The sequence below is a fragment of the Lepisma saccharinum genome, chromosome 1, assembly GCF_977018435.1.
Source record: "Lepisma saccharinum chromosome 1, izLepSacc3.1, whole genome shotgun sequence".
Classification (NCBI taxonomy): Eukaryota; Metazoa; Arthropoda; class Insecta; order Zygentoma; family Lepismatidae; genus Lepisma; species Lepisma saccharinum.
Genome location: NC_139229.1, coordinates 6525675 through 6551560, shown reverse-complemented (window position 1 = coordinate 6551560; position 25886 = coordinate 6525675). Strand labels below are relative to the sequence as shown.

Below are 25886 nucleotides of genomic sequence, written 5' to 3'. Positions count from 1 at the left end.
CCCCGGCCGGTTCAAATCCGGGAACTTTTCTAACGTTGGAAGCGGCCCCGGCGCCCACCCAGCGTCGAGGTCAGGGGCGTGATGCTGATCATATCAACCCCACCCACGACCGGGTCAAGAAAGTGTGGGGCGTTACCCCCACACACCCCATACGCCTTTATGGCGTGGTGCTAAGCACAGTTCGTAACCTTTAAACGCAGGCTACGAAACCACCCTTCTTATATACCCTACTGTCCATGGCGTGACACCAAGGACAATCTTGAAGAATTCTTCTTGGCTCTTAGTAACAAGAGAACCCAGGCTGTTCGAAGGCCTCCGGGCTCATCAATTTTGCAAGCAGACCAATTTCCACGAGTAGCGGCTCATTATCATTTCAAGGCGATTTGGGAGATCACACACAGACATGCACAAAAGAATCGCGCTGGGGAAACACCGGCCGTTGTAATAAAAGAATCTCGAGCTTGAATTATATAATCGGGCTTTCAATCCTGGCTGCCAGGTAAACTCGATTATCGGAGCTATATTCTTTCAATTTTCAGAGAACTGGATGGTACAGCGCGATTCAAAAGTTTCGAAGTACAGGCACTGGTTGTGGATAACACCAGGACAGGGTATCAGGAGGTATAGTACTGTACTGATTGCAAGCCCACCTATATCAGTGCGTTCGAAACATCACCGCAATCAAAGTTGGAGAATTCTCTGCTCATAATTTATTGAACTTGTCAAAGTAATGTTTGTTTGTTAACTATATCTTGAAATACACAAAAATATAATTCGTAAACTAAATGTGAGTAATACTGCAATCTCTGAGGTCGGTAACATACTGACAAGACGGCAAAACACTTTACTGAGCGAAGTGGTGCGATTTTGGCGGGGATCGAGTGCGGGAACAGTCACACGGGAACCGTAATATCGGCATTTGTTGCGCGATAACGAATTGATAATGACTTCCCCCAAAATTGTTTCCAATGTATGAAACTGTCACGAAGAGCTGCAGGCCATGTCACCATCACATTAACATACCACTTCAAAAGCACGGTGAAGGTCTAATTTAGGTATATTTTTCAGAAAAGCGTGCTAAGATTAAAACGCTAATTTTGGAAACAATAACACAGAAAACTAACAACAACAACACTATTGGGAAAATATAACTTCGAAAAATCAAGAGGTGAGTTACGAAATGTTACAGAAATGGCACACGTGAATTGTTTAACTAATTACTTAGACATTCATGGAAGGGGCGGCAATGCATTAAATCCAATCCGCGCACACGAAAAGCTGAGAAACGCAGTCCGAGAATGGAAGAACATACTTATAATCGAATCACATGAACGAGTGTTAAATTTCCACAAAGGCATGGACCAATCAGGATTATGAACGCAATTCCCACAGCTTATGTGCTCTGTATAATTCTCGACTGCGGCTTTTATTTGTAAATTTTTCACCGTTCAGGTAGTGTTCGTTAAAAAAGAACAAATAAGGGGGGAACCGCAACATATTAATTACGGAGCTGCCTCTGACAGCTTCACGGTCAGATGGGGAAACAACAATGGCTGTAAACGTAGAAGATCATTGTTACCCTGGTTGACACGGCAACAGTTAGCAATTATCCGTACTGACACACTGAAACCATGCCTGTGGCGACCGGGTTGTTTTCCTATGGAATTTGCCCCACATGATTAATGACTTCTCTCCCACCATATCGTCCACACTCTAACATACCGACCGAAACAAACATCCGCCAGTGTTCAATGTTGCCAACCGCTAAGAAATAGTACTAAATTATTGTTGTTTCAGTCCAACTATTGATTTGACCAGTGTTTATCACTTTTTTTTTTTATATGATTATCATGACCTTGCATGGTTTCTTCTTGGTAAGGGTGATATGTTTCTGAAATCAGTGGCGGCGATTAGGAGGGAGGGTGCCACACTATGGTAAAGCTTATGTACCAAGGGAAAGTAGCCTGTCCTCCCCCAGTCTTGAAATCCAATCACCACCACTGTCTGAAATATATAGGAATATCATGTTGTGACGACAACTAATTGCATTAAGGCATATGTGTGCGTATTTGACCAGAGAGCGCAGTGGTAAGGTCGTAGCTTTGGAATCAAATGGTATCGGATTCGATACACAATGGAAGAACAATGTGGTCCGAACCCAAATCTAAACCAATGTCAATCTCACTTGGACTGCCTTCTGCAAACTAACGACGCTCTGGCGCCTGGACCTGCAGCCAGGATAATCTACAGTAGGAATTGTGTTTTGTAATTTGCACAAAAACATACGTGTAATAGTCTTCAATGTATTTGATATTTATACGTTGTAAGGTTGCTACACATGATGGATTGATTTGCTTTATTATACTTCGCCTTTTATGCCACTTCTGGCTAATTTGCGAAGATGGGAATGAGTGATGATATGATGAATGGACACTCACAAACATGCATGCCCACGCCGGGATTCGAACCCGGAACCGTTGGCATCGTAGGGGGTTATTCTTGCCCTGGGCTTCCTTATATATACGTCATCATTCTCTAATAAGATTAATTTATATAAATGAAAGGGTTTTAAGAAAATTCAATTATACCAAAAGTGTTTCAATGAAAATATAATTGGAGCTGGTGTGATACACTGTGGTCTAAGTGTGAATTGTATGATTGATTCATTCGGTGTATTTTATTTATCTTTTCTGCCACTTTTGGCTAACCGCAAAGATGAGGATGAGTGATGATATGACGAAATTGAGGAAAAGACAAGAACACCCCTGCCCGGTTCGATATTCGAACCCAGGACTTCTGGAGTCGTAGGACATAGTGCTAACCACTCCGTCACGGAGGTCGGTTGTGAGTGTGAATTGTTTCTACCATGGCAGATACGGGTTTATAATGAAAAGGGAAAAGCAAGTTGCACAAACATGTTTTTCGTTTAGTTCCAAGCCAATTATTTGGAAATATGATTGAAATAAAATCACAATTACACAAGGAAATTACAAAATTACTCACGCCTTTCACAGTCCCGTGTCTTCTGGGCGAGAACCGTATGGAGCACAATGGCACATTTTTCTGGTGCCTTAGGAATCCTGATTTCGCCTTACAATTGCACACGACACGAACCCTTTTGTGTTCCAGAAATAAGTAGGGGAATAAAAGGAGGTGGAATTCTGGATGAAATAAAGAACAGGGAGCAGCCCGGAAGCAAGGAAGAACCCAAAAAAAAACGTGCGATAACATGCGAATCCTCCAAGGATGAGAACGTGCCTATAACATACAGCATAGCGTAACACTGCTTTGACGTTATGAAATCCCCTTAAATCAAAGTAGTTGTTTTTTTTTTTGTTGTTTTTTTTTTTTTAAAATAAGGGTTCATGTTTCTTAAACACAAACTGTAATGGAAAATAACTTGAGCAGGTCACAAGCGATGAATACCTTGGAACAATACTTCATCAAAAGGGGAAAATAGAGACATAAGTCGCAAATAGAGTCCGAAAAGGAAATAATACATACAACTGAACCAGACAGAGGCGAAGATATAGTACAAGCAATGCAAGCACTGCTTGCATAATTCGAATATCATTTAATGTACTTAATGTTCTAACCGTATTTAGTTTCCATCGCACTCGATTTCGCGAAAAAATGCGCCCGCAAACTCCCCCAGCAGCTCTGTAGCAAGCACCAGCCTCAATGCTTGCAGCCGTTCTGCGGGAAAATAAGGCCTCCGAAGGAGTCACATGGCGAAGCGTGAAATTCTGGTGGAACCCGTCCACAAAGCTTCTACAAAAAGCTGTGCTTTCCGAGCTTGCATGATTCCCGAAAATAGCCGAGTTCAACCGAAAGCAGAAGGATTCATCTATGGGCACGTTGCCAGCAAAAACTAGTAACGAATATTTGTCTTCATGAACACGTAAACAAGATCGCAAATATAATAATAATTGTTAGTCATAAAATAACTAAAAGAAGTTATTATCACTGTTCTAAATTCCATATATATCATATTATATTACAAATTATTTTAGATTTCGCGAAATGTAAAACGCGTAAAAAAAGTTGACATTGGGAGTTGGGGCAGTGGAATTTCTGCACCCCCGTGAAGAGTTTTCTCAGGGAGGGAGGGAAGATTGGACGGACCTTGGTCCTGCACCCTGCTTCCTGGTCGGTCCAGCTCCAATTACGCCAGAAGTGTTGACCGCTACCAGTGTTTGCAACTGCCAAATTATTTACGCAGTAATTCAAGTGAGCTCTTTCACAAATTTTACAATCAATAAATTGACTGCTTTTGAATAAAACTTGGGGTGAAAATAAAGCTATCTGAGAAAGAACTATCTACTGATATTTGTACATGGCATAGAAGTAAATCGTATACATTCTGCATATTATGAGCACAAGAATATGTCTTAATGATTGATTGATTGATTTGTTGTTTTAAGTCCACTTTATGCACAGCAAGGCTAATCGGGACTGGACCTACAGTTTAAAATGGGATCTGAAACACTTGTGCCTCCACCGGGTATCGAACCCGGAACCCCTTGATTACAAGGCGACGATACTACCACTGCGCCATCGGGGAGGCCCGAATATGTTTTAAGTTCTATTATTATGACGCAAGTGGTGTTCCCAGGGTCTTTTTACGGTCCCCATTTTGTCATCTTTTCCTTCCTTTGACGTTTTTTCTTAGATATACTGGGCCAAAAGGGGGTTATGTCTACCATCCACCCCCCCCCTTTGCCCCGGGCACGCCATTGAATGACACTTTATTACTTAAATATTAATGTACATACTCGTTCTGCTGAAATGATTCTGATTCCTCCGCGTAATTTTTATCTCCAAACTGATATATCTTTCCTTTGTGACGGATAAAATTAAGGAAATAGGTTGGTATCACTTTCTGTTGTTTCAGAGATTTTCAAAGTGATCTTGTGTGGATGCTTGCATTTGCAGTTGTGGAAAGCGCGTGGGATAGTGTGAGTGTTTGTTGCTTCGTGTTTTGTGCTGTCAATTTATTGGAATGAACGCGTATTTAGGACCGGTTGATGTGAAGTGCGGGTGTATTATTGAGCAATTGAAAGTTGCTTCGTTTAGCTCGAGAGAGATAAGTGTTAAAATGAAAATCGTGGAAGGGGGTCGACCAACACCAAGAGTTTGAAATTTATTGTGGTGAGTACATCGTCTATGCATGTGTTTCTTTGCTTTGAAATGAATTTTTTATTGTTTGTGTTTAACTTTTTATTTAGTGTTTAAGTTACTCCAATGCGGTTTTTAGGGTGCCCAAAAATACTAAATTACATGCAGCGTAAAATAAACAAATGATTCCCATTTTTTTTATCTAAATCGGTTTGGTCACCGTTTGACTATATTAAATAATAATGAACAAATAAAGGTACTAATAAGTAAGTAAGAAATTCAGTCTCCCTTTAGTCGTATGCGGAAAGTTCGCATATGCAAAACGTTTAATATCATATGAATAACGTTACCTGGATTTTTTTTAAAAAGTAAATGTGACGTTTGCGGATCATATGGTTTATTTTTAGTACAGTCACTTTATTACGATATTTTGACAAATCCAGCGACTGGGTAAATGAGGCTATAAACCTTGAATCTTTCCCCTCGGCATGTCGTTGTACTACATGTTTTGTTGTACTGAAACATTGCTTGCCTCCTTCGTAAGACTACGCTTCGCTACTGGAACCAGATAATATTTCGTAAACGAGAAATAGGAACGAGGACCAAACTACAAATATATAAATCAGTAACAGAACCAATACTACTGAACGGGACTGAAAGCTGGCCAACGAAAGGAAAGGAACTTAGTAACATAACAACTGTAGAAATGAAGTGCTACCGAAAGGTGGTAGGAAGAACAAGATGAGACAGAGTAAGAAACGAAAAGATAAGGGAAGAGCTGGAGCAAACATAAATTGAAAACCATCTCATCAAAAGGCAAATGAAATGATTTGGCCACGTATCCAGAATGGTGGAGGAAAGGAAACCCAAGCAGTTCTTGGGAGGCAAGACCAGAAGGAAGGAGGTCCAGGGACAGACCAAGGAAGACGTATGAGGATATGGTGGAAGAAATAGGAAGGAAAAGAGGGAAGGCATTCCAAGAACGGTGAAGAATGGAAAAGTGGGTAGAGTCATCCCCGACGCTGTAATGGCATAAGGGGTAGAGAAAAAAGAAGAAGCAGTTTATTTTCTGGGAAAGGCCGCATTCACGCAAACGTTCCTGTTGTGTCCATGCCAGTCATGCAGTACAGTTTTATTATTGCCGTAGCACACTTGGGCAACTCGCCCTATTTGTGCAAGAGTGCTCTCGTATGCACAAAGCAACAAGGGGAAATGTCAAAGCGTCGAAAGACAGAGCAAACAGAAGATTCAGATGTTATACGGAGGCGGGTTACTGATAAGATGACCAGATTATTAAAACAATCAAACGGGACATTTTTAATGTTTTTACTGGGGCAAAACGGGACGACAACATGTACACACTTTAATATAAAAACTATTTTGTTATAAATATTTGTTTGAAACTAATTAAATAAATACTTTGTAAATAACTTACATAATATGGTGATATGCACTGCACTCCAACCAAGCAGTCCTTTAGAATTAGAAGCCATTCATTGATATTTTTCTGATGAATGGATTTTCTTCAGTACATCCTTCTTTTCAAATAAAAGTAAAAGTTCACACACGTGTGACTAAAGTTCACCTTAATAATCAACAAAGCTTTCAAAGTTTGTACTGAAAGAGCGTTCTTTTTACTTGTCTACAAACAATTCCTGTATGAAAACACTTGTTCAGTGGAGGCTTTAGTTCCAAGTTAACAGATAAGAAACTCCAATATCTTAAGAAAATTGGAATATGGCACATTGTTGACATTGAAAGGTCATATAATTTCTACCCAACAATGACTTAGCTCATAGTAATAGTAGAGAAGATGCATTGTTGCAGTGATTCTATGCAGATAAGTTCTTATCACAAAAAGGGACATTTTGGCGTCCCGTTTTAAGTTTTAAAAAAACAGGACAGACTAAAAAAAAGGGGGGGGGGACTGTCCCGGCTAATACGGGACGTCTGGTGACCTTAGGTTATGACATTGACGAGAACTTGGAGAAGTGGGTATGTGACGAAACAGAACATGAACTACTTTGGTTGTAACATATTTAAGCACGTGGTTGGCAACTGCCGTTCAAGCATGCGACTGACGTTAACTACAATATTACGTCCCTTAGGCAGCAGAATATCGCAGCTATAGGACAAAGACAAAGGACGTTCAGCTAGACAAAACACTCATGCACCGTATAGTTCACAATGTATTTTATACTTCAAAGACAGTTAAAGGCTTAAGGCTCGGCTGGACTTTTGGCATGCGAATGGTCGATTTTTTTCAAATTATCCTCTCCATTCGAAAAACCTCTTGCATATTTCAAAATATGAAAAATTACATACGCTCAGAATTGCTTCTAGGGCATTGACTTGAATTTTCGTTCACTGTTATTCACTAGATATTATCAATAATTTAATAGACTTACGTTCACGAAACTATTGATAATATCTAGACAACAGTGAAAGAAAACTACACGAAAATTCACGTCAATGCTCTAGAAGGAATTCTAAGCATATGTAATTTTTCGTATTTTGAAATATCCAAAAGGTTTTTCGAATGGAGAGGAAAATTTGAAAAAAAATCACCCATTCGCATGCCATAGGTCCAGCCGAGTCGTAATAAACTATATGTTACATAAAATTACGTGCTTAAGAAAATTTAATTTCGGTGTTTGCTGAATATACACAAAAAAGTGCGTTCCATGTGTGTTAAATGGTTGCTTGTTTTACAATAAACTATTGGCAAGATTCTTTCTGGAAGTGTTTATTGATGTTAAATGTGTGCTATTGTTATAACACGGATCAAACTACAAATAAATCTCTGATGAAGGGAGCGTGTGTTCGCCCGAAACGTTATATCAACAAACGTGTTAACATGTAAAAACCGTTAACTAGAATAAGAATTTTAAAATGCAAGCAATAAAAGTGGGACACGTAGATCGTGAAATGCTGGCTTGCCTATCTGAGCCATTTCAATAGGAACTTCTGATACAGCCACACGTAACGCCTTGCAGGGAAGCGGGTATTTCAGGATCTAGGTGTCCCATTTTTTATGGCGGTGACTGTACAAGTAAGAAGGTTGAAGGTTTCTGTATCGTTTTAGATTGTTATGATGGATATCTAAGCAGTTTGCTCGATCCACAGAAAGTATTACTAACCTTCACGACAAAAAGCACCCCACTAAGAGAATCTTTAATTCACTTTCGCCACCAAGAGGCATCGCTTGTTGCTGCACGGCGCTCATAAATCACCACTGGAAAGAATCCCGCGAAAGATTCCGAAAGCAATCTGCATAATGCTTACTGGGGAATCCTCACCTCCTTGGGGGCCCTCATTGAAAACGGTGCAAGCAGAGAAGGTCCCAGGAAGTCCCAATTACACAGAGGACCGGAGGCGTCCCCTGCTTTCGGGGTTGTCAAAGAGAGAAGTATCTCTCGTTTGTCAACGTCTGTCTTCAGAGCGGGACGCATCCGTTAGGAGAGCTCGCCGGAAGGGGGAGGTATTTGTAGAAATAATACCGCAATCCTCGTTCCCAATCGAACGGCAAATGCCCTCGCAATTGAAAACAAGCGCTCGCTTCTCCTTGCCTTCGAACCAAGTCCTCCAGCGATTGATAATGGATTGCCTCACGGGTGATCAACAGGAAGGATGTACTCGAGGATTGAAATTGGAGACTCGTGCGGAAGAGTTTCGATTAGAGGAACTCAGCTTTGTAATCTTTGCTTGAAAAGAACAAACAGGGTGATTAGAAAGTCGCAAAACAATTTTCACCGGCAAAAAGAAGACATGGCACTAAAAGGCAAATCCCGTGCACATTGCACCATGGGATGGGGAATATATAGGCGAGTTTCATGTGATGTCAGGATTCGCACACAGCTCATGTTTGTGGCCAATTTTATTTGTTGTTTGTCAGGAAATATTAACCACAGCGTTCGTTACATCTGCATTAACTACATGTTTGATTTAAATCACGAATGTCTGTGTTAGCAATCCCCCCCCCCCCGTCAGGAGCCCCGGGTTCGAATCCTGGCCTTGGCATGGATGTTCGTGAGTGTCCATTTATCAATTTCATCGTATCATCACTCATCCCCATCTTCGCAAATTAGCCAAAAGTGGCACAAGAAGCGAAGTAAAATAAAGAAAATCAATCATGGCTGCTCGAAGTCACAATACAAGCAACCATCCCGCCCGACCCTGTGGCCGAGTGGTTAGCACATCGCGCTACAACGCCAAGGGTCCCGGGTTCGAATCCCGGTCGGGCTTGGTTGTTTGTGAATGTCCATTCATCAATTTCATCATTTCATCACTCATCCCCATCTTCGCAAATTAGCCAAGAGGCACAAAACGCGAAGTAAAATAAACTAAATCAAATCAAAATCAAAAACAAGCAACCATCCTTGACGCAGCAGTTTGTGACGTAGTGCAAACACGCTTGTGGACGGAGTGGGCGGTTGTGGGTGGGGGAAGAGCCTCACACATTCTCGATCTCTACCATTTTGGAGGTGATCAGCATCACGCTCCAGCCGCCTTTACCCTTCCCGGGTACTCATTTATTCAAGGCCGGATGAGAACGACAGCAGCTTTATGCGGGGACAAGGCCGGGAAAATTCCGACCTTAGAGCTCCCACCCCGGGAATCGAACCCGGGTCTCCCGCGTTGCAGTCAGACGCACTACCGACTAGACCACCGCGGCTTTCAAGACATGGCAGAACCAACTAGAAATACGAAACTTGGAGAACCAAAACAAGAAATAGCTTATTGGATCATGCACTGTTAAAATTGTCTGTACCGTCAGGAGAAATTGAGCGTTTATGAGCTTGAACATTAAGCTTTGGTTTATTCCTATGTAAAATAGTCCATTCTTACTTCTCAAATATTTACAGCAGAATTAATCAATTTTACGTGAATTGCATATCTTGCAGACTAACTCAGGCTTCAGAAAGTGTCACGTCGGTAATTTCGTGACAAAATGTGGTAGGAAAATGCACCTCATACCTTTCAGAAACATGAAAAATGAATATTACAGCGTGTTATTTCACATTTCGTGATCCAGTCAAAAACAAAATGTGCATGTCGCATTCATAATGATACGAGTGGCTAAATTAGCCTAGTACATTGTCATGTAACCAGAATGTCGTGATCAGCGATAACCATTATATTATATGGATCAAACTGCAATCATATGTTCCTGTAGTGCAGCATTTTGTACTAAAAAAGAACAAATTAAGCGATGACCCGACAGCAAGTTTGTTGAATATGCACTGTGCATGCTCCCACCTTATCGCATTTGCAAGCTCAGTGCAATTTCATATTATATTGTGGAGTGTTTAAATTCACGCGAGACATCCCAGAGGCCAAGTGTAATTGGTAATTAAAATATGCATCCAACGCGAAAATTACGTTATCGATTGCACGTGTTTTTGCACTACCTCAGCATATTGAATAAATTGTAACCAAGAGACGAGCTATGACATTTTCCAACAGGGCAGTATCGATGCAATTATGACGGATATGATAGTAACACTAGCAAAGCTGTCAAGTACCCTCATTTACGTTCATCCATCTATGTAATTTGTTGATATCTCGGGAACTGGTACAGCTCGGAATAAAAAATTATGTTAGCAAAACCCAGCGAAGTCCATCTTAGTATAATCATGAGCAAGATTTCGTTGGTACAGAGATACTGAACGTTAAAATCTACTTAAATCTATTTGAGATCGGAGTTTGAAGTAGAATCGTAGCCATTCTTGATTTGATTGTTTATTTCACTTCACTTTGATCTGTGGTCTTACATGTACAGTCACCGACAATAAAAATGGGGCACCTTGATCAGAAATAGTAGTTTCACTGCAAGGCGTTGTGTGTGTTGCCTAAGTCTACGGCGATATGTGAATTTTAAAAGCAAATTTCCAATGGCAACTGCCAAGTCCGCCACGGGAGCCACCCAGAGGGCTCGGAGAAGGGGAACTTTAGAAGCAGAAGCGTGTGATGTTATACAAAAACTTGTCTCCCTCCTTCATTGTCATTGGTGTGTATGTAGAAAAACAGCTGAAGGTATGTAATTTCAGAGTAAAAGGATTATCAACTAACTTCTTTCGTTTCTTTCATAACCAAACGAGAACTTCTTTCTCGAAGTAACTCGTATAAATACTTTTATCCGAACCATTGGTTCAATTGATATGATTGTAACAGCAATCCTTACATTTCTGGCAGGCATTTGGCAGGCTTCGTACAGGAAAAGTGTCCACAGCAAACGCATTTTATTTCCACTTGCAGTGTGGGTGTTACGTGACATAGAGCATCATTATCCGTTGTGCTCCTTTTACGAAAAGACGTGCATTGATGGTTGCCCTGTCGAGAAAGCCCTGAGCGAATGGATGGAAACAACGCAGGGCTTGCTGAACATTTGGTATTTGATCTGCCGATGAGCAAATACATTAAATTTCGCAGTCGGTGGGTGAAAGAGAGAGAGGGTTTGGTGGAAGAAAGGGGAGGAGGAGGGCGAAAAGAGAGATAATTCGATAATACGCGGTCTTCGGTAAATATTTGGATCATATAATGCAAATTTTACCATTTTCCAAGAGAGCGGTCTGTGTGGTTGGTAATTGATTAAATGTTTCAAATGATTTTTTTTTCGGTTGGGGAGAGAGGTGGGTAGTGGGGAGATAGAGGGGTGGGATTATGTTACAATATTAAACACACAATGCAAACGTTGTGAGAGGTACACTGCAGCAGGCCCAGGACCAATACGAACAGGCTGTGAAGAACAGTCAGGCTGGGATCGGTTGTTTAATTTTCAGTACAACCCTTTATACGAGGGTGATTCAAATGAAATGTTAATTCATTTTTGTTTCTTATCTAGCAGATTTCTGTATGTAGGGTTGCACAAGTTTGTTGCATTTTAGCACAGACCAATTGCTGATCTACATTTATATTCAACTTTGAGTTACTGCTTGCATACCTTAAAAAGAATAAGTCTTTCGGAAACACTAAGTTGCTGACCAAGGTAGTTTATTAAGATATAATAACACTTAACAAGTAACGTTTCAACCCTGTATCAGGGTCTTCCTCAGACGAAGAACTAACGATTTTAGTTTAGCAACTTAGTGTTTTTAATATGGAAACAAGGCTTATATTACAAGTCTTTGGGGTCCACGTGCAGCCACTTATAAGCCACTGCGAAGGCCTTTCCACCCATCTGCCTGCGAACTGAGGCCATTGTCGAACTTCTCCTCCATTAGTGAACTCACTGGTGTGGTAAGACGCAGAGAATGATAATGAATTTTCATTTGCAGAGACATTTCTGTAAGTTTTAGGCTGACACAGGGCAAGAAAGGTGCAAGCGCGTATAGGAGGCGCCATTTTTAAAACAACAAAAATGGCGTTTTGAAGCTCACTTGATTAGTGTTGAGACCTCATATAAATTCGAACTGTAAACAGTCTGTCCTACAATTCTTATTGGACTTGTAAGGTTTTCATTTGAATCACCCTCGTAGATATACAGTGCGTCACTGTGCACCACAAACGTTCCCAGCGTGTAGAGTCAGGGGCGCCAACTTTTTAAAAACATTGGGTGGGCTCAAAACACTTGACACAAAAATCTTATAAATCCTAGCATCCATTTACGTTGTATTTTGATATTAATGCCCACCAACAATGCATCCTAACTTTCTCAATATGTTATTCACTGATTTCAATAAGCATTCCGCTATGAAACACGATTAGAAACGTAATAATAATATTGGTGGGCTCCGGCCATCTTCCATATACGTTGGCGCCACTGTATAGATCAGTGATTCTCAACCGCTGGGTTGCGGGACGGTACCGGGCAGCGAGAGGTTCATTACGGGATTCGTAGATCAGGAGTTCACAAACTTTTTCGTTTCACGGCGCATTTACTTGATAACACATAAAACTTGATGCATTATCTTTCCTCTGCATAAGGATAGAACATATAATTCGGAGGAAAACAATTTCTTACGACGGTTTAGAAATGGAAAACCTGTGAAAAGAAAACGTAAAAGGTAGAAAACCACACACACTTCTATCAATTCTAATACGTCTATTCGTGAGAATTAGATTTTGAAAATTATACGTATACAACTTGAAGCACATACAGATTAGATGGTCGTGTACGACTATAAGTTGGCCAGAAAAACTATAAAAATCTATTAGAATAAAAGTTGCTAAACTTTCAAAGTGACAAAAGTATAACTGTAAATATTACTAGTAGCAATTCTCACTCACCTGTGTACAAACTCCATGAAGTTGAAGTCATGTTCCACAGCTGAATGTCCTAAAGCTTCGTCTTCCTCGTCTACAAATAAAAATAACAGATGGTGTGGAAGATCATGCTTCGAGGACAAACAAAAAGTATACATGTATGTGGGTCAGTCAAATATAACCTGCAGCACAAAATTACATATTACAACAAACATATTAGAAATGTTAATCTGAGGCCTAGCGAAAGATTCTGGCTGTTTTGTTAGCTTAGATATATCAGGGTGTCTACCAAAAAAGCAAATCCAAAATTCTTGACTTTTTCATGACTTTTTATTTTTCACCTTTCATTCCCTTTTCTTGACCTTTTCTTCTCTCTCACTTCTTAACATTTATTTAATCGCCCCCTACTAGGTATAGTTAAAAATTAACAAAATATATATTTTTATTCAATGAAAAACCCCTACCACAAGGCTGGTTAAGATGAAAACTGACGCTGTACTATAACCAGAGATTTAGACTTGCTATAATTATTAATGCATGTAAAAATTAATGCTTGAGACTTCATCCTGGATGGAGAATGGCAACAATATTTAATATTTTTACAAAACTTCACGCATACAAGAATATAATTCTTAAGAAACAAAGTGAACAAATCTTAACCACAACTCAATACAATTTTAGATTTCCAACTATTCAATTTTATCAAATCCCACTACAGGTATATAACAATGTACTAAATTCAATATACGGTAAAAAATAGCAAACATTCTTGACCACAAGCACAATTTGTTGACTGGTAGACACCCTGTATATGGAATCAAAAAACTAAGTGCGCACTCAACCACGCTGTACTCTATCCCATGGAAATTTGCATAGCAGATGCCAAATCCGGTCTCTGCTAAGTGAGTTCAGAGAAAAGGTTTGCAAAGGTTAAATTCCACGAATACTACAAATATAACTTCGTTATGTAATATAACCAGAGATGGAAAAGCACACTCACCTTCCTCGTCTTCATCTTCCACAGCATCCGTCTGCTGGATCTGCTCATCTCGTTGCTCTCCACGTGCTCCAAGTGCTGCAATAACAAAACATCCCTAATTAGATGGTGGAGTACGTACAGGAGGTGATTTATTTATAAACATGAATGCTAATCTACTTCGAGCAGATACAAAGGCGTATCATAGCGATCCGCAATCTCCAAGAACAGACATAGTCAGAAATACCTCGTTATGCAGGATGGTGGAACAGTAGGTTGACGATCTTTCCTTTGTATTTTACAGGTTGGTGATTCGAAAGGCAACTTCACATTCTAGGTCAGTAAGTGGATGCTAACGAATTACTGGAAATATGAAAATGCGGAAACTGTGCGCCAGAAGATGATAATCCTTCCACACTCTTAACAAAATAACAATATTACTGTCAACCTACTTTTACACCAGCCTGTATAACATTACCACATCACGAAATATGCCATGGGTTGGTATCAAGTAATAGGCATGGATATATATTGATTGATTATTTGCTTTTCTTACTTCGCTTTTGTGACACGTTTGGCTAATTTGCGAAGATGGGGATAAGTGATGATATGATTAAATTGATGGACACTCACAAACATCGATGCCAAGGCCGGGATTCGAACCCGGGACCTCTGGCGTCGTAGCGCGAAGTGCAGGATATTTATTTGTGATTGTTGTCCATTTCATATTCAATTCTCGTCGTCACGATTAGTTTATAGATGTACAAAGAATGTGTTTAAAAAATTCTATTACTGTTAGTAAATTTTATTTAGCTTTACTCAATAGTTTACTTGATACTCCGCCTCTAAATTCTTCCTTATTTTCAACTAACGGATCAAATATGGTATACGTAGTAGTAAAAGTGACTTGGAACAAGACAAAGTAAATTAATTTCTAAGGCAACACATATTGATTCCCCTTTCCAACACTGCCTCATCGCAACTGCGATAACGGTGCTAAAATCTAAACTTTTTACATATCATTTAGAATATTTGTATATTGAAATTAATATTATTTTAAGGAAAAAAACACCAACATTTTGTTGGCGGGGTGAGTTGCTACGATTTTTGGATTATGAAATTTTTCCAGACATGTTTATCATCATGATTTTTGCTTATCAACCTTGTGTTTTTCAATTAAATATATAATATTTACTTTCACAATTTTTTTTTAACAAACTTCATTCTACACACACAAGAACACGTGAAAATTCGAAGAGCAAAATGTAAAATTTAAATCTGTATCAAATGTATTGGGTGCTACAATCACGTGCATCTAGCCTTCAGGCTAAGGTAAGAGATCTGCACAATATATAAACAACAGTCATAAACCATACACACTTTTTCATTTTCGGTCGGATTTATACAGAGCATTCCCTGGCATTCGCTACGAGACTCGGCGGAAAGCGACCCGGCATCAGAGCTTGTCTCTCCCGGCGAACGGGTCCGCGATAGTCGCACGCTACAGTCTGTTTTTTTTTTTCGCTCTCCCTGCCTTCGCTCTCTTTCCCTTTCTGTTGACGTTGCAGACTGACGCCAGTATAATCCTCCCTCGGAAGTTGTGTTGTGTCGTGTCCGTGTGTTGAAGATTGTGGCTTAATATGGCACCACAAAAGTTTACATTACAACAAAGGATTTATCTTGTCGAGAGGAATTGTGGAGAAGTGCGACGACGTTTTGCAACATAGGACCACTATATTAAACCTCGAAAGAAAAATGGGAAATCTAAAAAATAAAGTATACAAAGACAATCCGCACACCATCCGTGAGTTAAAAGAGAGTATTGTACGAGAAATCGGGAGAATTACAGAAGACGAACTTGCACGCGTAAATGCCAATTTCATTCGGAGATGCCAGGAATGTGTTGCGGCAGAGGGACATCATTTTCAACACCTTCTGTAGTAGAGGTTAGTACACAATATGAAAAATGTAATTTGAATAGCCGACTCTACCGACTGTCGCGGACCCGTTCACCGGAAAAGACAAGCGATGTTCCCGGGCCGCTTGCCGCCGAGTCTCGTAGCGAATGTCAGGGAATGCTCTGTAGTATCATAGAAAATGCAGCTTTTGTGATAACATTTATAAGTGCATGGAGAAATTTTTGTTGCATATAGGAATTCTATAGGAAATGGCAACCAGATCTAAAAAATAATAGACGATAACCTTAACTTCACCAACCTTAACGATAATTATGATCATATTGTCAACGCAGTTTAGTTTTCAATGGGATATCTGGACTGCAAGTTTTACTTTGATATTCTTTCTAATATCTAGTATTATAAAAGTGAAAATTTATTACAGAAATTCGAAGGAACCATAATTTTGCACAAGACTGAGAATCATAAGAACGAAAGAAACAACTTTATAAACTGAATCTTTTTGGGAGTGGAATCACAAGAACCGAATCCAGATGTGGAAGTGAACTGCTTGTTCATTTTGCAACTCTTTCTCTTGCAGAGTTGCACGTAAATTCCAGACGATCTGCAAAATTCCCTGACATTTCCGTGTTTCCCAGAAGCGTAGCAACACTCAGTGGGCACCACTGGCACGCTTAAAACTTCAAAATGTACTCAGCCATACTTACACATATTGTGTACTTCGATGACGAAATATAATATACACTAAATTTGGAAACAGTAATTGTATACTGCAAGCACTGTTTCCAACTATTTCCTCTCGACATGGGACTGCAAGATCCCCAGTTTTTTTTTTTCGCTGCGCCTTATACATTACAGCACTGCATTGCACACACTGAAGAAAAATGCAAATGGCCATTTGCAATATCCTCCCTCGTCCCAGCAGGAGCGTGTAGTGCTTATGGAACCCCATCACGTATTCCCTTTGCAGCATATGTGCACAAGAAAGACGTTCCCGGCGAAGTTAATAGCATTTCCCTGCTCGGCTGCAAAACACAAAACTCCTGCAGGAGACCTCGGGAGGGACTTATTAGTCAGATCACGACTCAAATTCCCTTTCTTCCCCCCTTCCATTAATCTCGTCCCGGGGGCTTTAATTAAAAATCAAAGATGGCGTTATATTGCAATGGCAGGCGACGCATGGACCCCCCCCCCACAAAAAAAAGTTTCGCAATGTTCTTCTTTCCGGAAGTCTTCTGGGGCCTAATCAGGAATCCCGAAAAAGGTTCCCCCAGTGTCAACTATCGGTACCTTGGATATACTAACAATGTTAAAATTTTGTGGAGTAAAAGGGCTCCGTGTACAGTCACCAGCAATAAAACTGGGGCACCTATATTTCTATAGTACAGGGTGGCCCGTAAGTCCCTACCCATTCATATATCTTATGTATGTAGCGTATCGTTTTCTGTGTGCTGTTGTGCATAATATTATGCGATGCCATGTTCTGTGAGACATTTTCCGCAACGTAGCAGGGTTCACATCCATATGTTATTATGCTATGATATGTTATTCAATTATGCATGTACGTAAAATTTTGTTTGTTTTTTACAGCGGCATTTGGAACAATAACCCCTGCTATGTTGCGAAAAATGTCTCACAGAACACGAAGTCGCATAATATAATGCAGCGAGAATGAAGGACAGCACACAGATACACTGGACACATAAAATATGTGAATGGGTAGGTACTTACGGGCCACCCTGTAATTGAGTACTACACCGTGTCCCAAAAGGTACTTTACAACCTTGATGTCATACAGCAGAATTTGTAATTGACATAGAGGAACGTACTTCGTTGTAGATGATTCACCAATGCCTAAAGTTTTTTTTTTTTTTTTTAGTCAGGTATTGAATAATTTTGTCTATTCCACGTGACAGGAGCTGCATAATTTTAAAATGACATCTGCACAAGAAAAAGTGAAGTGTGTGTGGCGTGGTTTCGGAAGAGGATAACAATTTTTTAACCAAAGTGACATTTTCTGATTAATCCTCTTTCCATATGTGCGGTAAAGTCAATAAACATAACGTACGCATCTGAGGTTCAACCAATCCACGTAAGGTAAGGGAGGTGATACGTGACAGTCCTGAAGTTAATGTTTGGTGCTGTTTGTTGTCTGATCGCATTGTAGGCCCATCCTTTTTTCCCCGAAGAAAGAGTAAATGCTACAAAGTACCTTGGCATGCGGGAACAGTATCTGATACCACAATTGGCTGACCAACCAACAGTCATTTCTCCAGCAAGATAGTGAACCACCACACTTGGCCTTAGACGTGAGGGATGTCCTGGACAGGAAATTTCCAGCACGTTGGATTGGAAGAGACGATCCAATTGCCTGGCATCCTAGGTCCCCTGACATTACACCCCAGGACTTTTTGTTTGGCTTAGTCAAAGACACAGTGTACAAAACTCCTGGCATGGATCTTGATGATTTAAAGGCTAGAATAAGAGCTGACATTGCCACAGTTGACAGGAAAAGAGTTGGAATTTCGATTAGATGTTTTACGTGCCACCTACGTGCCACCAGAGGTGCACATGTTCAAGTGGACTAAAACACAATAAAACGTTATGCATTGGTAAATCAAATGGGACATGGTATGTTTATTTATGTTAATTACAAGTTGTGCTGTATGACATCAAAGTTGTACAGTACCTTTAGGGACACACTGTAATAAAATTGCAATATAGATTATATTAATAGACTAAGACTTAATTCCTAAATCAATCAATGTGTGAAACTCAGAGGAAAGATTTTATTTTTGAGTGGGTACAAACTTGAACTTCCTAATATTTCTTAATGGGAGTGGGGGTCAATGTAATATTGCTGCAAATTCCAGTCCAAGTTTTTGCATTGCAAATCATTTCAGGCCCCCTCCTCTATGTGAACAACAGCAATATTCTCTGTAGTATTTTTATGTCATGAAGATATCAACTGCAAGTCAAATTTAATTTCGTTCATAAGATTTTTAGTGCCAAAAGTATAGTCATCTTTCTTGTGATACGAAGTGTGCCAAAAGTGTTATAGAAGTGTACTTTAAATGGTTCCCATGGGTCGTACATATCTGGTACGCTTTCAGTACAGATATTGTACATATAATTAGAAGAAAGTGAACCAAAAAGTGTATGTAGATCCTGAAATATCCGCTTCTCTGCAATGCGATGTGTGTGTTGCCTAACTTATCGCCAACTTCAACAGAAACTTTTCAATAAGAAGTACGGCTATCGCCTTGGAGTTAGGCAACACCCAACTCCAAGTGGGAAGCGAGTATTTCAGGTCGAGGTCTTCCATTTCTATTGCTGGTGACTGTACACTCTTGCTCACATACCCAGTGGACGCACATAGTGGTTCGAATCCAGCCTGAAACTGTAGGTCCAGTTCCGATTAGCCTACCTGTGCATAAAGTCGGCTTAAAAACTTAAACTCAAAAACTCTTAACAGAGTGAGACGGGAAGAAGAAAGTTATTTTATACGTACAGAAAAACCTCGTTAATCCGGACTAATGGGGGGATAAGTTGACCGGTTTAACGAAAGTCCGGATTAACTGTAATAATCTAAAACAACCGTAGAAAGTGCATTAAAACTCAGTTTATAGCAAATAAAACACGTTTATTATTGTGGATTTAAAGGGTATAGGCCTAAATACACTATACAGTACAGTACAAAGTCTGCGGAAAACAGAATTTCATCACTGGTTGACTGCCTTTTCTTTGGGAAGTTCTCTTGTTGACTTCTAGCTACATTTAAAACCTTGCATTCTGCTTTTTTTTCCTTTTGCCTGTCCGGATTAAGCGAAGTTCGGGTTATCAATTACATCGAACTTGCAAACCAGACAAACTTTTAAATATTTTTATAGTACTTCGTACTTAGTACTTCGTACCTGAATTATATATATATATATAGGTCAAAACGTTTGTCATGTTTTATTTTCTCTCCCACATACACCATGGCAGGAGCTCTCAACTTCAATACCGGATTCCTAGAATTTATCACCAGCACGACGGGTTGCATACCTACACAGCATAAATGGTGTTTTCTATACATGTGAAAAGCTCACCGTTATTTTCTATCATAATTTTGGTTGTAAAAAAAGTGCCCGAGATGCCTGAGTAAATACGGTATTATCCAATTCATCTGAAGGAAAAACGAGAAAGGCGAGAAAAGAAACGTTTAAAGTCAGGAAGATATAAGAAAACAGGGTAAAGGAAGATTAAAAAAACACGTTTATCTTTGTATTTTTGTTACTTAGCATCGCTTTTCTGCCACTTTTGGCGAGCACGAGTGATGATTAGATGAAACTCATGGCTGGACACTCGCAAAGAACACCCTCGCCTAGGTCGGGACTATATAGAACCAGGCAACTTCAGTGGCCAGATCGGATAAAAAGGAGTAAAAGAAACTGAACAAGAAAGCGAGGATGAAAGACAGACACTAAAAGAATAAGAAAGAAGGGGGAGAAGGCCGTTTTAGAGTTTGAGAAAGGTTAAAGAGGTAGAGAATGAGCTAGGAAGAAGAACGAAGCTTAGAGCGTGAAAAAGCAAGACGCAAGAAATTTAGAGCGTGAGAAAGGAAGAAGCAAGACATTTAGAGCGTGAGAAAGGAAGAAGAAAGAAATTTAGAGCGTGAGAAAGGAAGAAGAAAGAAATTTAGAGCGTGAGAAAGGAAGAAGAACGAAGCTTAGAGCGTGAAAAAGCAAGAAAGATGTAGCTTGGAGCTTGAGAAAGGAAGAAGAAAGAATCTTAGATCGTGAGAAAGGAAGAAGAAATAATCTTAGATCGTGAGAAAGGAAGAAGAAAGAATCTTAGATCGTGAGAAAGGAAGAAGAAAGAATCTTAGATCGTGAGAAAGGAAGAAAAAAGAATCTTAGATCGTGAGAAAGGAAGAAGAAAGAATCTTAGATCGTGAGAAAGGAAGAAGAAAGTATCTTAGATCGTGAAAAAGGAAGAAGAAAAAAAATTGAAGCGTAAGAAAGGAAGAAGAAAGAATCTTAAATCGTGAGAAAGGAAGAAGAAAAAACGTTGAAGCGTGAAAAAGGAAGAAGAAAGAATCTTAGATCATCATAAAGTTAGAAGAAAAAACCTTGAAGCGTGAAAAAGGAAGAAGAAAGAATCTTAGATCGTCAGAAAGTAAGAAGAAAAAACCTTGCAGCGTGAAAAAGGAAGAAGAACGAATCTTAGATCGTCAGAAAGTAAGAAGAAAAACCTTGAAGCGTGAAAAAGGAAGAAGAACGAATCTTAGATCATCAGAAAGTAAGAAGAAAAACCTTGAAGCGTGAAAAAGGAAGAAGAAAGAATCTTAGATCGTCAGAAAGTAAGAAGAAAAACCTTGAAGCGTGAAAAAGGAAGAAGAAAGAATCTTAGATCGTCAGAAAGTAAGAAGAAAAAACCTTGAAGCGTGAAAAAGGAAGAAGAACGAATCTTAGATCGTCAGAAAGTAAGAAGAAAAACCTTGAAGCGTGAAAAAGGAAGAACGAATCTTAGATCGTCAGAAAGCAAGAAGAAAAACCTTGAAGCGTGAAAAAGTAAGAAGAAAGAAACTTAGATAGTCAGAAAGTAAGAAGAAAAAACCTTGAAGCGTGAAAAAGGAAGAAAAACGAATCTTAGATCGTCAGAAATTAAGAAGAAAAACCTTGAAGCGTGAAAAAGGAAGAAGAAAGAAACTTAGATCGTCAGAAACTAAGAAGAAAAACCTTGACGCGTGAAAAAGGAAGAAGAACGAATCTTACGAGCGAGAGAAAGGTTGACGAAAGAACCTTAGTGAGTGAGAAAAGAAGGAACAAAGACGTTTAGAAAGTGTCTAACGGCTTGTACATAACGATACTTTTACGATCAAATAATTATTAACATTACATAACAGAAAGTAACGTGTAACTTTATCTGAACAATTTAGCCAATGATGGATACTGCAATTTGGTGAGTAAGAAGAGTCATTATAACATTCCACGTTGATGCCATCCGTCAAACCTCCGCATCGGGAGTCGTGTTTACCCAATAGGGAGCTGTGACTAACTAAAGACTGCCCCACCACGGCATGATTGAGCTGTCTGCTTTTCCGGTAGCTTGTTAACAAGTTTCCGATAGACGACGGGGAAATTTGTCAAAGTCAGCAACAGTTCGTGAGGCTGCGTTTACACTAGTTGCGCTCATGGTTCCCACTCATTTTGGCAAAAAACAAATTACCGGAACTGTTCAGGTTTTCCATGGAATGTTAAATCAATTTCCTGCCATTTTGTAGTGTTTGAATTTGTCACTAACCGAGTTTTAAGTGTATTTGTTAGCAGCAATACCAGTTATAACCTTATAGCTGCAGCCATAAGGTTATAAGCATTTTTCATAAACTGTCTTAGTCCTTCGTCAGAGTTTTAGAAGTAAACTGGTTTTAAAAGTACTGGACATTATATCTAAATTGTGACCAGTTCAGTAATTTACAAGCATCTGTCAAGGCTAGATTTTTGGCGCTTACATTACTATCTGCTAAGGCTTTTAGATAACCTCTTGAGGCATAACTTGATAATGATAACTTTCAAGTATAAAGTTTTATCAATGGATTATAACATTCCCACGCACTGTGCGAATTGAGTTTCTTGCTTTAAGGGGGATGCCCCCTTAGTGGCGTATTTGTGGCTTCATTTCGGGAGGTAGGTTTTTTTGAGTGTGCAAATTTGTATATGTTCCGCCTCTAATCCTGGCCAGCAAATACATTTTCCTTGACTTTTCCATGTTTTTTAATGCTTTTACAAATTTTCCCCATTTCTTGGTAACTTTTTCACTCATAATTTGGTTTTCGAGGACAATAAGAACCAAGTATATGTAAATAAAAGTAATTAGTAACTATTACTACGTAAAAGCAACATGCGTTCACATTTGAAAATAACTGGGTTACACTATATGCATCTACAACAGACATTTTACTGTCGCAGGTTGGAAACACCGTTCGACCGTTGGTTGGCAACCCTGCTTCAGCTCGCTCTTGCGAAGTTCTGTGCGTAATCGGAGCGCTGCAGGATTTTTCGCACGCTGCCTTGCAGTTTTACGTTATCGTGCCTTCACAATGGCACGTCGCATTAATGCAAATTATAACAGATGTAAATCAGAGCTCCGAGGACAAGGGATTACCCGTAAATTGTGGGGGATTCCCCGCGTGGGCGCCGCTAATAAGACCGCACCTCGGTGGCCGACTTTCTCCTCTAATTCATGGCGCTCCAGTTTTGCTAATTTGGTAACATTTGTTTTGGAATATTCACGTATGTATCTCATATTATATATACCGGGTGGGGCACTTAAAAGTACCACCGGAAATGTTTCGTGAACAACAATAAATATTGAAAAACTGCTTTCGCAGATATATAGGTATAAGAGGGGCTCATGAAATTAGTGGACGCAATACATTCAACTACGTAAGGAAGTACGTTTTTCAACACAAACTTAGTTACTTTTTAATGGAAACTCCACTTTATTTTCAGCGCATTTGAAAGTACGGAAAAAATCATTAAGAATGCCGTTTCTTACATTGTAATACGTCAAGTAGTTCTCAAGTAATTGTAACCTGAAGTTGAGCGTGAAGGCGCATCCTTCACTATGACTGTCGGCAGAGTCGAGTACAAATGCCGTCGCGCATACAGCCTGCACGCATGTGCTGTAGTTTTCCTACACTCGCCATAGATAAGTATCATCCCGGCCATTCCAGAGTTTGAAAATACTATTTTCTCAGCAACAGTTCTGTCGTACGTACACTATCACAAACGTCTTGTTAATTAGTACACTTTGTTACGCCCATGCTTTATTTCATAAATCTATTTGAGGGAAAAATGTATAAGCTGCAAAGTTTAAAACTTAGAGATTTCCATAACCAAACGAGAAGAGTTGATTGTTCCAATGTACTAAAAATTATGACGTAAATAAATGAACGCCAATTAAAAAGTAGAAAGATGTTAATGTACTAACATTTATGTATGCAACTGATGGCGGAATATTTAAAATTGATACTCCCTCTGTCCCATAATTATATTCCGGTATGACAAAATGGTGACTTTTTATTTATGTTCTTTTGGATACTTGATCGGTAAATTTGTACTGATCCTTGAGTAATAACGTTGTATGACTCATTCCCGTGTTTAATTTTCTTCTTCTGTATACACCAATGTCACAGTTAGGGACAACAAACAAAAGTGTACCGGACAATAATTATGGGACAGAGGGAGAACTTGTTAACTCAGAAAGATGTATCAGAACCTTTTAGATAATTAGTCAGAGATTACTTATGTACAAACTACACATTTTATTTTAACACGCAGTTGTTGGAACCTAACGACTTTCCTAAGTACAACGCATAGTAGTAAGTAACATGTTTGTTACTATACACGAATGGCGTCAAAAGTGGGATTTGTATGTTACGACACACGAATCAACTTGTGAAAATGTTTGTTTCAAGCGTCAACTTCAGATTACAATTACTTGAGAAGTTCTTGACGTATTACCAAAATAACAGAGGCCATTCTTAATGATTTTTTCCGTACTTTCAAATGAGCTGAAAATAAAATGGAGTTTCCATAAAAAAAAAAAACAACTAAGTTTGTGTTGAAAATCGTACTTCCTTACGTACTTGAACGTATTGTGTCCACTAATTTCATGAGCCCCTCTTATACCTATATATCTGCGCAAGCAGTTTTTCAATATTTATTGTTGTTTACGAAATATTTCCAGTGTTACTTCTAGGTGCCCCACCCGATATATGCAAGCCAACGCACGCATTTCAAGCTTAAATGTAATAAAAGAGCAACTGTGAAAATTTTGTCTGGCAAAATATTGAATGTTTCCTCACTCCGCTGTGTGACGGCGCCAGTGTTCAAGATGGCGACTTCTCAGCAGATATTTTTGTGTGTTTTGCAATTTACGAAATGCAATTCTGTCGTTACAGTTCGTCGGTCCTTCAAACGTGGAATTTGGAAGTGATCCCACATCGGGACTTGAGACGCTATATTTGACAGGCTGTTGCATTAGGTCGAAGACGCTGAACAGAATGTGGGATGATCCGGGCTTCCTGTTGGATGTGTGCTGTGTAACGAAAAATGCTCATATTGTAGTATGTGTAGAGTGTGTATAGTAGGTTTTGCATAAACGTACAGATATACTCTTCCATCTCGTGTATGGGTTATTATTATATGCCACAGATGAGAGAAATTACACAAAATTAAAACTACGATATTGTTTTGTGTACACCCTGTACATATTAGGGCTGAGCCGATACCACCATTTTCCGATACCGATACCCTGACCGATTCCTACCGATACTTGTGTAATTACGGTGTAAAATAACAAAGGCAAGTTACTGAGACATACTAGCTTATCACATTACATTCATGACATTAAATAACTGCCAAGTTATTCTCATGTAGCATCATAACACTTTGTAATGTTATGTGACATTTGGTATAAAAAAAACAACAAAAAAACCCACTTCTTTCCAGACACAGAAGATGCAAAAAGAAAGACGTTTTGAAAACGTTGCAAGACCTTTTTAAGTGTTGCTGTTCCACCGAAAACTCTGTGGATTGTGTCCCCTTCTTCAATTTAACGTAAACACTATTCATCCTAGCCGTTTGGGTTAACCTGAATAGGGAGAAAAGGGACGTAAAAAT

At 39.4% G+C, this 25886-nt stretch overlaps 1 protein-coding gene across 1 annotated transcript in view; it reads right to left on the bottom strand.

Moving 5' to 3' along the window:
• Positions 1–25886, bottom strand: part of timeout (circadian regulator timeout) — a 318577-nt gene that overhangs the window by 45475 nt on the left and 247216 nt on the right. Inside the window, exons 17-18 of the mRNA XM_083112638.1 lie at positions 14324–14398; positions 13348–13417 (exon numbers count right to left, since the gene is read on the bottom strand). Coding sequence (XP_082968764.1) covers positions 13348–13417; positions 14324–14398 — 145 coding nt within the window. The remainder of the gene's footprint in view (positions 1–13347; positions 13418–14323; positions 14399–25886) is intronic.